At 39.9% G+C, this 13690-nt stretch overlaps 1 protein-coding gene and 1 long non-coding RNA gene across 3 annotated transcripts in view; one reads left to right on the forward strand and one right to left on the reverse strand.

Annotated features, from left to right (window-relative positions):
* Chd8 (chromodomain helicase DNA binding protein 8) overlaps nucleotides 1-13690 on the reverse strand; it is a 62765-nt gene that overhangs the window by 14046 nt on the left and 35029 nt on the right. The window contains exons 10-25 of one of the 2 annotated variants that reach the window (XM_028788426.1): nucleotides 12514-12597; nucleotides 10281-10418; nucleotides 9020-9141; nucleotides 8626-8869; nucleotides 7296-7472; nucleotides 6123-6266; nucleotides 5692-5947; nucleotides 4051-4261; nucleotides 3701-3896; nucleotides 2962-3129; nucleotides 2404-2583; nucleotides 2148-2258; nucleotides 921-1117; nucleotides 483-682; nucleotides 222-402; nucleotides 58-147 (exon numbers count right to left, since the gene is read on the reverse strand). In XM_028788426.1, coding sequence (XP_028644259.1) covers nucleotides 58-147; nucleotides 222-402; nucleotides 483-682; nucleotides 921-1117; nucleotides 2148-2258; nucleotides 2404-2583; nucleotides 2962-3129; nucleotides 3701-3896; nucleotides 4051-4261; nucleotides 5692-5947; nucleotides 6123-6266; nucleotides 7296-7472; nucleotides 8626-8869; nucleotides 9020-9141; nucleotides 10281-10418; nucleotides 12514-12597 — 2699 coding nt within the window. The remainder of the gene's footprint in view (nucleotides 1-57; nucleotides 148-221; nucleotides 403-482; nucleotides 683-920; nucleotides 1118-2147; nucleotides 2259-2403; nucleotides 2584-2961; nucleotides 3130-3700; nucleotides 3897-4050; nucleotides 4262-5691; nucleotides 5948-6122; nucleotides 6267-7295; nucleotides 7473-8625; nucleotides 8870-9019; nucleotides 9142-10280; nucleotides 10419-12513; nucleotides 12598-13690) is intronic. The other variant, XM_028788427.1, reaches the window with a different exon arrangement.
* On the forward strand, nucleotides 416-1643 carry LOC114639655. The gene is made up of 2 exons (XR_003714041.1): nucleotides 416-464; nucleotides 1482-1643. It is a non-coding gene; the product is annotated as an uncharacterized LOC114639655 (long non-coding RNA).

Consider the following 13690-nt stretch of genomic DNA (forward strand, 5'->3'; position numbering starts at 1 on the left):
ATAATAGACAGTCAGACAGATGAATGAATGTATGTTAAATAAAGAAAGGAACTTTACCTGGCTATGGCACCCCCTAACACCTTCTCTGCTTGGTCTCCAATAACCTCCTGTCTTAGGTAGTACAGCATCCGTACTCTCAACAGTACCCTGAAGGGACAGAGTGATACCTTAGCAACAGTGTAACAAACCTTAATGGGGACTCATCTGAATAGCATTCTTACTTGTTACACTGATGTTTCAAATGCTTCTTATAACTCTCATCTTGGAACAGAGTATCAGGGTTGTATTTCCGGATCCAGTCTGCCTTATGAATGTCAAAAGTACTTTGTGACTTTACTTTTTTCCCCTTACGTCCTCGGGGCACAGGGATAGACAGACCTGGAAAAGGGGAGACATCGAAGACTTGGATTGAGAAAAACCCTGACACCTGAAAAGGACTAGACACCCTGTAGAAAAATAAAAAGGTAGGAGTTGATAATTACCTGAATGATTCTGCAATTCTTTTGTCTTGCCATTTTCAGCAGGGCTAATCAAGTCCCAAATGAAGCTTTTGATGTTTTCATCCCCACGGTAGTGTAGAAGACAGTATACAAGGATGGCACGGCATATTGTCTCCACATCTCTTTCAGTCATGCGTCGCTTAAATCGTCCATGAGACAAAATATCTCTCCACCGTCCCCAACTAACAAAACAGGAAAAGCAAACACAAATATTTTGGGGGGAGATTCAAATTTATTGACATTTCCCTGGCTCCCAGAATTGTCATCTGCTCCAAAAGCAGAAGAGAAACAGAAGCTCCCTCATAGGCAAAGTATCTTTTATGTGATGCTTCTTGCCTACATAGTCCATTATGAAAGTCAACAGTCAGGAGTCAGTCAGCATGCAGATGCCCTACTGTTCATGGCAAGTTGCATTCTTACCCATATACCAGGAGATGTTTTTCTACCCGAAAGCAGTCAGTGCGCCCATAGGTGTGATGACGGTCATGTCTTCGGGAACGTGGCCGTTCATCATCTTCACTTTCCAAATCAGAAAACTCAACCAGGTCGTCATCTTTCAGAGTGCTGAAGTGTCGAGTTTGTTTCCGAACTCGAGGTGTGTCAATCACTAAGTTATTCTATATAGAAAAAGGATATATAAGGATATGATAGGACATAATCTTAAATACAAGTTATCAAAGTACTGAGATTTTTAGACCATGTAAAACAATCTACATGGCTCAGGAAGAAAAAGTGGCTGACATCTGTGGTAGTTTAAATAAGAATGGCCCCTGCAGGCTCATAGTTTTGAATGCTTTGTCACTGAGAAGTGGCACTATTAGGAAGGATAAGGACATGTGGCCTTGTTGGAGGAAGTGTATCACTTGGGATGAGCTTGATAGTTAAGAGCTTAAGCCAGGCCAAGTGTCTCTCTTTTCCTGTTGCCTTTGGATCCAGATGAAGAACTCTTTTTTTTTTTTGTTTTTTTGTTTTTCGAGACAGGGTTTCTCTGTGTAGCCCTGGCTGTCCTGGAACTCACTCCAGATGAAGAACTCTTGAGCTACCATGTTTGCCTGCTGACCACCATGTTTCTTACCATGATAATAATGGATTAAACCTCTGAAACTGTAAGCAAGCACCAATGAAATACTTTCCTTTGTAAGAGTCGCTGTGGTCATGGTGTTTTTTTTTTTTTTTGGTTTTTCGAGACAGGGTTTCTCTGTGTAAGCCTGGCTATCCTGGAACTCTGTAGACCAGGCTGGCCTCAAACTCAGAAATCCACCTGCCTCTGCCTCCCAAGTGCTGGGATTAAAGGCGTGCGCCACCACTGCTTGGCAGGGTCATGGTGTTTCTTCACAGCAAGAGAACAGTAACTAAAACAACATATAAGTTCAGACAGGGTTTCTCTGTGTGTCCTGGCTGTCCTGGAGTTCAGAGATTAGCCTGCCTCGGTCTCCTAGGTGCTGGGATTAAAGACATGCACCACCACCACCTGAATAACATCTAAATATTTTTAGAGGGCATCTGAGGTTAAAAAAAAGTCTCCAAAACCTTTGCGTATAATACTGCACCCTAAGCTTCAGATAGCATTAAAGAGTTGGAACTGCTCAAGAGCACAAGTACTTTTGTCTTCTACAGCACCTCCCCACAAAGGAAACGTAAGCTCACCTTACTATTCAGCAGATCCATGTCTAGGTCTGCCTTTTTGGCCCATTTTTGCCAAAAGTTTGGATCATCCAGGGAAATATCTGTCCTATTTTCAGAAGCAACAAAGCTTGCCTATGGAGAAACAAATATAGAATAAAATTAGCTACAATGCTTTTATGCACACTGGGAAATTAACAAGTATTTAAAATCATTTAAATCTTGGGAGGTTGCTGTCTTCACCTCTGTCTGCCCACATAGGATCTGCCACAGAATGTACCTTGGCAAAAGTAGACCCTTTCCCTTCAGACTCAATTGTGATGGTTGTGGTCCGTCTCAGCAAGATCTGATCTATGTCCTCCTCGCAAAACTTAGAACCCTCATCATCTTCTTCCATTATGGCCGCATAAGCACCTTTCCTTAGGAGATCTTCAATCTCTTTCTTGGAGAACTGTTGAATCTACAAAATTCAAGATAAAGATAAAAAAGCTTACAAAAAGAATAAAGTCTTGTTGACATTTTATTGTACTGTAAGAAATAATCATCAGTACAGTTATTGATAATCTAAACAAGGTAATCATATTTTTGTGCAAAAATTGCATTTGGGCTGATAAGATGCCTCAGCAGGTAAAACTGATGTAATGCAAGCCTGGTGACTGAACTCCATATCCAGAGCTCACTCACGTAAAGGTGGAAGGAGAACTGACTCCACAAGCTGCCCTGACTCCTATATGTGCATGCACACGTGCACAAACATACACCCAGTACTAAGTCTTAAGTAATTGCTTTTCTCTCCTTCCATTATTATGAATCAGCAACAACTTATCTACAGACTTACTCCAGTAATGTTGCCATCCCGACCACTCATGGACTGAAGCACAGCTTTATCCAATCCCAACTTGAGACTAGCTTTATCAAACATCTCTCTCTCGTAGGAATTACGAGTGATGAGTCGGTACACCTTCACAGCTTTGCTCTGTCCAATTCGATGACAACGTGCTTGGGCCTGGTTAAAAAGAGAATAAAGAAACACAAAATATTAGGTCTTAGTTCTTCACACTCAAACACTCAAAACCAAGTCAATTTCAAAAAAGAATTTCTGCCACATCTTGAGGAATGGGAATTAGCAAACTAGCTTGTGTGTTTATCTTTTTCTATAAATGAAATTTATTTCAAACACAGACCCATTCATTTACATGTTGTCCATTGCTATTTTGTGCCAAAGGAGCAGAAGTGAGTAGCTGAAACAAACAACAGACTCCAAAGCTTACAACATTTTGTATTAGTTTTTTGTTGTTGTTGTTGTTGTTGTTCAAGACAGGGTTTTTCTGTATAGCATGACAGTTCTAGAACTCACTCTGTAGTCTAGGCTGGTCTTGAACTCAGAGATCTGCCCAAGGCATACACCACCATCACCTTTATAGGTTCTTAAACCATGTTAGCAGACTCCTGATCTCGCTGCCACCTCTATGTCAACAATTTCCTCATCCTTGTAAGAAGGGTTTTTCTAAGATCATAATCTTATTAAAAACCTCTTGGATTAGGCAGGTAGTTGGTAAAAGAATAATTTCCTTTACCTGAAGGTCATTCTGTGGATTCCAGTCTGAATCAAAGATAATACAGGTATCAGCAGCTGTAAGATTAATACCAAGTCCACCAGCACGGGTACATAACAAGAAGACAAAGCGGTCTGAGTCAGGCTTGCTAAATCGGTCAATAGCAGCTTGTCGAAGGTTGCCTCTAACTCGCCCATCAATACGTTCATATAAGTACCTGTTGAAGTGGGGCAGGGTGTCATAAGGGGAAAAGTGGCTAAGTAGAAGATGTGCCAAGCAAACATTCTACTACTGAGCTATACCCCAACTATGCTTGAAGCTTTATGAAGTTACAATAACCATAAGACATTTTAGAATGACTCATTTCCTACCTCCTCTGGATCAGATAATCCTCCAGAATATCTAGACATCGTACCATCTGGGAGAAGATCAGAACTTTATGGCCACCAGCTTTAAGCTTTGGAAGTAACTTGTCAATAAGAACTAATTTGCCAGCTGACCGAACCATGGCTTGCAGGTGGAAATCTTGAGGTATAATATGGCAAGCTTCCCGAAATTCCATCAGGATTTTCTCTTCTGCACCTGCAAATGAAATAGACAAAGTTAATGTTGGGAATAAATGAAAACACACAGTGGCTGGAAGTAAATATTCAAAGAAAGAAGTAGCATGATCTCTTTTTCGTTGTCCCCTTCTTCCACAGCACATGGTTTCTCTGTGTAGCCCTGGCTGTCCTGGAACTCATTTTGTAGACCAGGCTGGCCTCAAAACTCTCAGCAATCTGCCTGCCTCTGCCTCCGGAGTGCTGGGATTAAAGGTGTGCCACCATACCCAGTTAAGTAGTATAATCTTTTACCCTCCCTTCTTCCTTCCCTCTCTTGACACACACACATACATACTAGCTCTTGCACGCCCATGTGGATTTGAGCCCAGGAGTGTGCCCAAGTTCCCTCAGGAGCCAAGGTAGGATGTCAGGTATTCTGCTCCACCACCTCATGCCGTCATCTACTGACAGAGGGTTGCATATGGAACAACCTGGAGCTAGGTCAGCACCTGACACACCCAGCAGTCCTCCTATTTCTATTCCAAGTGTCATTTAAGGTGTGAGTGGCTATGCCCAATTGTTTATATAGGTACTGGGAATTCAAATTCGTGTCCTGATGCTTGTGCAGCAAACGTTCTTGTCTACCTCCTCTAACAGTAATATCGACATTTCTCACAAAAAGTTCAGCAACAAAATATCCAAACTAGGGGCTGGAGAGATGGCTCAGCGGTTAAGAACACAGACTGCTCTTCCAGAGGTCCTGAGTTCAAATCCCAGCAACCACATGGTGGCTCACAACCATCCGTAATGAGATTGGATGCCCTCTTCTGGTGTGTCTGAAGACAGCTACAATGTACTCATCAATAAAATAAATAAATAAATATTAAAAAAAAAATATCCAAACTAATCTTCTATCCTTCTATATAAAACATTGTAAGGCAGGGTTTTCCCGAATAAACTGAATTTTAAGAATATGTAAATAACACGGACAAGAACTAAAATAGAACATACCTGTTCCCACTCCAAATGCAAAATGAAGTGTCAGTAAGAAACTTTATCCAGAACAAAGAATAACTTGAGTTATTACTCATGAAATTGTTCATAGAAAATCATATTCAATTTGGGAGATTATGTAGGACCAAGGAAATAGAAACGATAACAGAGGGGTTGGCAAGATAGCTCAATAGATACAGGTACTTGCTATGTAAGCCTGGCAACCAGAGTCTGATCCCTATAACCCACAGGAAAGTAGAAGGAGAGAACAGACTTTACTGTGTTGTTCTCTCAACTCCACATGGGTGCTGTGGCACGCAAACACACACAACAGCTAAAACATAAAATACTCAGAAATATTTAGGTTAAGATAACTAAGCATCTTGTTTTTGAAAAGAGAATCCTTTCCTAAGCCACTGCCCATACCCCAGGTATGGCTCAGCCAAGCACTGCTCTCTCTAAGGCAGACCCCCTCACCGTTGATGAGGTAGGGGTGGTTGCAGCACTTGCGCAACTCCATCATCGTGTTCAGAAGATTAGGCATATTGGTGTGACCTGCCCCTTTGGAAAGGAAGGAAAAATTCTTCTCTAAAATAGCTCTGTAGTATTTCTTCTGGATGTTGGTTAGCTCTACTTCAATAATAGTTTCCTGTTTGGGAGCCAAATTTTTTTCAACATCCTCTTTGAGTCTTCTCAGCATCATTGGCTTTAGAATGGCCTGAAGCTTCTGAACCTGTGGATCATTATAAAGAGGAAAAGAAATCACTAACTTTACATTGTGTCATAAAAAGAAAAAGAAATCAATAAGATTATATAGAAACACAGAAAAATAGTGAAGACTATAGCTAATGCTACAAGAGATATGGACAAAACCTCAGGAAGGTAATACCTCATCAGACATGCCTTACCTGCTCCTCTGTCTTGAGATCCCCAAAATCCTTAAGAAATTCTGATTCTGAGGGGAACTGAGAAGGTTCCAAGAAATGAAGTAGGCTGAACAGTTCCTCTACAGTATTTTGTAATGGTGTTCCTGTGAGTAATACTTTATGTTCCTGTAAGTGAGGAGACAGAATTTGCAGAGATCCCATCAAGTATACAGTTAATTTTAGTTTATCTTCTGGTAATGAATTAAATTTCTGTCTTAACTTTTCTTTTTCTTGCTTACTGATTAACAAAAGCCATTTAAGAAATGCCCTTATCTAACATATTGAAGCTAAGTAAATACTGACTTAAGCCAAATAAAGTATTAGTTACTCAGATTACACTATTTCTGAATTCATGTCTCTCCATATTCAACTATGTGAAGAAATCCTAATACAACTCTCTGTGGAATATTTCTGTGATGGACTAAAGAAACTATAATTTCTTGTAGTAAGGGTCACCTCTTGAATTCAGGCTTCCCTTTTGGCTAGCTCTGACAAAAGAATGCACTGAGTCTCAGAGCTCAAGGGCTCTGCAGCTCCACTTGACCCCTTTCAATACTGTTATGAGATCACTTTATAGGGAAGCCCACCCAATCTGGCCCACTAGAAGATGAGAGGCTATGTATCATACAGATAACCTAAGTGTTCCAAAGAATAACTAGTATCAACAGACAGGTGCAGCAACATTAGTAACTCAGGAAAGGCTGTATGTGGTGATGCAGGCCTTTAATACCAGCACTGGGGAGGCAGAGGCAGGAGTTCAAGCAAGTCCAGCCTCGTCTACAGAGTGAGTTCCAGGACATCAAGGGCTACCCAGAGAAACCATGTTCCAAAAGACCAAACCAAACAAACACCCAGGAAAGACTATACAAATATGGCCAAATATGAATATAGCCCGAATGGTTCAATTAGAGAATCATGAACTACTGAGTTGTTTTAAATATTAATCTTTGGGATAAGTAACTAAGGTACATTTTCATTGTTCCTCGTGATTAAGAAACACTCATTCACAATTCATTTCCAAATCTAAAACTTACAACATTTACATGATCTTCAGGGCCCTTAATACAAGAAGGTTTCATTGTTCTCTGCTAAGTTTGAGCAATTTTCATTTCACAGGGAAATCAGATTAAATTTCAGAGTTTTTGGGGAACTCACCAGGTCCATGTGCTTGAGACTATCAAGTAGCTTGCAATTACGGTTCTTCAACCGATGGGCTTCGTCAATGATAACACAACGCCATTCAATTTCACGAAGCTCAGGACAGTCTGACAAAATCATCTCAAAAGTGGTGATCAAGGCATCAAACTTATACGCACCTGGGATGAGGCGACCCTAATTATGGAATCAGTGTAGTCAGAAGAGGTGCCTCCAAAACACATGCCCATTTGTAGAGTTCTGAATTTCTTTGCTATATTTAAGAAAGTTTAACATAAAATCCAACTGTACTACCACTAACTTCTGTCACTCTCAATGAAGAGTGCCAAATCACTTAACATGATAATGCACTTTTCTCAACAGATTCAGCTTCCTGAAAAAATAACAGAACAACCTCACCGAGTAGAGCTGAACATTTCTGACTGTTGTATGCTCAGCTGCTGTAAATGTGTCTTAGATCACTCCTTGGTTAGTAGTAAGATACACAAAATGTTGAACAATGCTGAAACATACTACAGGGGAAAAAAGTGGAAGCCAAGCCAGGTATCTTCCTGTAACCTAGTTAACTTAGGTGGCTAAGACAACAGAAGCACAAGTTTGAGGCCAATCTGAGCTACATACTGAGCCCTTATCTCAAAAAACACTAAGACTAATAAAAATAAAGTGGTAGTAGCCAATACAGAGTATGTTAACATGGGACTCTGTCTAAAGTCTGACAAAAATCAAATAATTTCAACAAAATTAAGAACTACAATATATGAGAAAATTTAGCTTAGAAGTAAAAAAAAAAAAAGAAATAGAGCGGTAATTAATAAAATTTGCTATTAATACAAAATGAGTAATTAAAATTTTTTCACTTAGAAAAAGCATCTTCTATTAGAATTTCAGTTGTTTTAAAAAAAAAGAGCAAATGTACATTTTAGTTTATTTCCATGTTTAAGTTTTATCACTCTGAAAAGTACTTTAAAACACAGCAATGTTACTAAAAGTCTATTTAAAATACATGTATCAGCTGGGTGTTGCGGTGCATAACTATCATTTCAGCCTTCAGGAAGTTGAAGCAAGGCTAGGTTATACAGCAAGAATGATTATCTCAAAGCAAACAAGCCAGCTCATCTAAATAATGTATTTACATACTAAATCAGAATGTTCAGTGACTCACAATGTCTACTGGATAGAAACAGCATAGTCAACTCACTCTACTATATAAAAAACATCTCCAATCACGGAGAGCCTCAATACACACATTTAATTTACATGTAGGCCTCAAAACACGAGGGGCCTCATCTTACTTTCTCCAAGCACAGCATTCCCAAGGCATACAACTCACCCGTGAATCTTTACAGTACATTTCATACTGCTGGATCATCTGCCGGCTGGCCAGGCTGCCGTGGTACACAATAGTGTTCATCTCTGTCCATGTATTGAATTCTCGCTCCCAGTTAGTAATGGTGGACAATGGAGCAATGACCAAAAAGGGACCGTGGATGCCCACGTTATATACCTCCTGCAAGAAGGCAATCGACTGAATGGTTTTGCCTAATCCCATTTCATCAGCCAGGATGCAATTCTGCCTGTAGATTTTGGGGAATGGGAGAAGAACATGCCAAAAATTATCATCTTAAAAAAAAAAAAATTTACCTAGGAAAAAATTATTTTGAGAAAATGTCTAAAAATAATTTCCAGACTAAGCCTATATGTTATAAGCTCACTTTTTTCCTTACCTGTTATACCAATTAAAGAGGAGCCAGTTGACTCCTTCTAACTGATATTCCCGTAATTGGTTTCTGTTTTTATATTCATGTGACAACTCCAATTTCTTCCAGGCATTTGCCTGTGGACGATTCTAAAAAGTAAAAACTTTGAATCAGTGGAACAGTGGGTGGGTTACAACTTGTGAAATACATTTATATTCATGAATGAATATTACTTTTTAAAGAAAGACAGCCCACTGGATACTTCAAGAAGATACCAGGAAACTACTTTTAAAATATATAGAGGGCTGGAGAGAAAGAGAAAGAGAGAGAGAGAGAGAGAGAGAGAGAGAGAGAGAGAGAGAGAGAGAAGGAGGAGGAGGAGGAGGAGGAGGAGGAGGAGGAGGAGGAGGAGGAGAAGAAGAAGACAACGACGACGACTGCCTGCTCTTCCAGAGGCTCTGAGTTTATTGAATTCTAGCATTCACAATAGTTTATAAATGTAGTCATGGGATTCAATGCCTTCTTCTGGTGTGCAGAGAAATTACACATACACGTAAAATAAATATTAAAAAAGAAAGGGGAAAGAAGGAAATTTAAAATGAAGTCCTTAAAGAAAATTAAGTGCAGTGATGTAATTCCAGCCCTCACAGGAATGAGGCAGGAGGGACCCTGGGTTTCTAAGCTTTGAAGAGTCTTTTCATAGCACACACCTTTAATCTCAGCACTCAGGAGGTAGAGGCAGGTAGATCTCTGGGTTTGAGGCCAACCTGGTTTACAGAGCAAGTTCCAGGACAGCCAGTGCTACACAGAGAAACTCTGTCTTGAAAACCAAACAACCAATGAACCAAATAAATAAGATATTTTGTGCTCTGTTTTGGGGGGTAGTATCTCATTATCCTGCTAGGCTGACCTTGCACTTTCGATATCTCAACATCTCAAGTAGCTAGAAGGCAGACATGTGCTACAAAGCTTAAATCTAGACAGCGAGGACACCGAAAAATAAAACTGAACTGAAGTATAGACCACTGCATACGAACAAGCTTACTTGTCTCCTTCTTCTGCCTGTTGATGCTCTAGATGTGATGTGTAATTGACTTAAAATAAAACACACGATAGAACACATAATGATTATACATTATACTATTTACTCAACCCTTTCTGACATGTTAAGAGAATTTCCATAACAGAAAACTAAACCAATAAAAACTTCTGCAAGTAGGAAAAGAAAATAAAGTCTTGATAGTCCTTTACACTACTCCATTTGTCTTCTAAATCCAAATGTACCTACCACCCTTTTGAGTTCTGGATGTCTTGACTGGATCCGTTTAAATTCCCGAATCTTGCCCTCATCAACATCTTCTTTTAGCTCCCACGTACTGTCCTCATAGGGCAGAGAACACCATTTTACCAGGTAGTAAATTACAGGCTAGGAGAAAAGAAAGCCAAAGCAGCAGTGATTACAGGGTAAGACTTGACTCCAAAACCAGATTCCAAAGTATCAGCTCCACAGGTACTACACACCAGCTGAATTTCCCGAGCCAGGCTCCAGGAAGAAACGCTGAAGCTCCAACCACAGTGTTCTTCTATACACATCCACTGCAGGAAGCACTTGGATGTGTGTATGCATAATGCTACTCCTGTTTTTGTAATTCAAGATAGTCACTGTGGGGCTGAAGTACTGAACCCCGTATGCTGAGTGCCCTGGGTTTGATCTCAGGTACTACAAAAATAAAATTAAAAAGACGATCCTTCACTCTTGTGATAGCATTTCCATTAGGCTTAAATAAAGCAAGTACAATTAGAATATTAAGCACAGCCAGATGTGGTGGCCTACACCAGTAATCCCAGCACACAGGATATGAGCTCTAGGTTATCCTGGTCTATAGAGCTAGGTGTAGGACAGCCAAGGAGACAAAGAAATCCTTTATCAAAAAAGAAAAAAAAAAAACAAACAAACCAAAAAAACCCAAAACCCTAAAGGAAGGTGGGTTGTTAGGCACAGTGTGCTCAATAGGGATCTCTTAATTATCAATTTACAGAATCCTCCTTGAAATAGCTATCATTAAGTGTGAAAGTACCTCAACAGGCATGGTTCAAAGGAGTTCCTACTTGTCTAAAACCTAAATCACATATTTCCAGCATATTAGCTTATTTTTGTAAAGAATATACTTATTTCCACTGTTAGCTAATACAAAACAGATGAAAATCAAACCTATTTTGGGGGGGGGGGAATGGATACACAGATTATTACTGTCAAATATTTGGTATATTAACTATAACATCAAGACCCCAAAACATTTTTAACCCCATGTCAGTTGCACATTTTAAAGGGTTTGAACATAAGGCCAATTACTTTTGGAAGGGTAAGGATGGCAATAGGAACGTAAGACTGCCAAGCCAGGAAAAGCTGAGATCCTGAAGATGATGAGAATTTAAGGGCAGCCAACTCACTAATGATTTGCCTATTCTCCGTTCACTCCCAGAACACGAACACCATGCACACTCAACCTACAAGGAGAATATGCATAATATACATTATATTTACTAGAATCTGAAGACATTAAAATATTTACAGGCCTGGTGTATCTAAGGTTCTGAGTTATTAAGAATGAGAAACAAGGTGAACCATGCAATGTTACAGATCCTGTTGGAGTGACACATGGTAGAATCGCTTACAACTTAGCTGATGGCTGAACAAGACTACTCTTCTCTCAGTCACTGTCACAACCAAAAACCTTTGTGAAACTAAGCCAGCAATGGCTTGAAGCAAAAAGCGAAGCTTTTCACGAGAAAAGAAGTTTGTTGTCTAAATGTAATTTAAGACATGAGTAAGTCCATTTTTGGCTTATCTAGTGGAATTCTTTAGAGAATTAAAAAATAAATCTAGAAGACTTCTAAGTATTTGAAAATAAAAAGAATATACCCCCCAATCTGTAGAAGTAGTAGTACAGTGATTCCCAATCCACTTTAAGAAAGAAAAATTCCAGAAAAGCAACTTTAAACTAAGATCTTGTAGCCTCAGCCTATCCTTCCATAGTGGGAACTGTGTGTGAACAGGGCCTCAGCCTATCCTTCCATAGTGGGAACTGTGTGTGGACGGGGCCTCAGCCTATCCTTCCATAGTGGGAACTGTGTGTGGACGGGGCCTCAGCCTATCCTTCCATAGTGGGAACTGTGTGTGGACGGGGCCAAAATGAGAAAAGAAGGGTGCTGACTAATGGTGAATTCAGGAACATACAGAAGCTAGAAACCTGTGAAAGGGTTTCTGTACTTGTTGATTTCGGAATTAGTGCAGAGGATCTTTCTCAGAGCCTGAAGAAGCTCTAAGACGCCTGGCACAGGTACTTCTGCCTCTTCTACTCCTTTGCCTTCCCACTGTATTTCTAAGAATCCCACAAAAGAAATTCAGAAATACCTTTTCAGTCCAAGGGACTTTTTGGCCACATCTGAAAAATAAAGGATTGGCAAGCAAACAGAAGAAATATGCAGAGGCTTTTCATGTTTCTCCGAGCCCAACTCACCTCTCCATTATCCTTGTCAACACTGTGGGACTCGTCCAATATCCTATCCACCTCGACATAGTCTGGATTGAAAGGCTCTTCATCCTAGGTGAGTTATGAAGCCAAACAATAAGGCAGGAAAGTCACTGTCCAGTAACCTACCTATACCTTTCTACTTTATCTTTACAAGTTAAAAACAAACAAACAAACAAACAAACAAACAAACAAACCTACCTACCTAATGGGAATTATGTATGTTCATAGCATTAAAATCTATAAACCTATTTTTCACCAGAGACATTCTCTTCTCCATAACAGGGGCTACTGTCTCCATACATGTTCTGGACTCTAGGCTTTCTTAGCATTCTGTCTGTTGAACCAGTACCCAAAACATACAAACTACCCTATTTTAAAGCAAACAAACACTTCCTCCTGACTCCATATCACTTCAAAACTGTTCTGCTCTGCTTCATATTTAAGCTTTCCCAAGTGTTTCACACAGATACTGCCTCCATTTCATCTGTTTTTCACTCCCTCTTCTGCTTACACACGACGATTAAAAGTCAAACTCACGAATAACTACTAAATTATTAAATATAATAGTTCCTTACTTATGTAGCTTCAATGTTTATTTGGTAGTAACCTCAGATATAAGAAACTGAAGTTCCTTTATTACTATTTTCCACCAGTACTAGTAGAAATATGATTTAAAAAGTATTCTCAGACTGGAGATGAAGCTCAGTTGATAGAGTGCTTGTTCAGCATGCAGAAAGCCCTGGGTCACATCCTCAGCACATACGATGGCCAATGCCTGTGATCCTAGCACTCAGAGGTAAAAGTGACACTGGAGGATAGAGGATCACAAGTTTAAGGTCATAGTGAGTCAGTGAGTTAGCCTGGGCTACACAAGATTGTCTCATTAAAAAACAAACCAAACAAACATACAAAAAATGTTTTCTCATAGTGAGATCATTGTTTGTATCTAAAGACACTAGGATAGCTAAAGGCCAGTATTAGAGAGAGGAGAGCCGGGCAGTGGTGGCGCACGCCTTTAATCCCAACACTTGGGAGGCAGAGACAGGCGGATTTCTGAGTTCAAGGCCAGCCTGGTCTACAGAGTGAATCCAGGACAGCCAGGGATATAGAGAAATCCTGTCTCGAAAAACCAAAAAAAAGAGAGAGAGAGAGAGAGAGAGAG

This window comes from Grammomys surdaster, unplaced genomic scaffold, assembly GCF_004785775.1.
Source record: "Grammomys surdaster isolate TR1022 unplaced genomic scaffold, NIH_TR_1.0 125750, whole genome shotgun sequence".
Lineage (NCBI taxonomy): Eukaryota > Metazoa > Chordata > Mammalia > Rodentia > Muridae > Grammomys > Grammomys surdaster.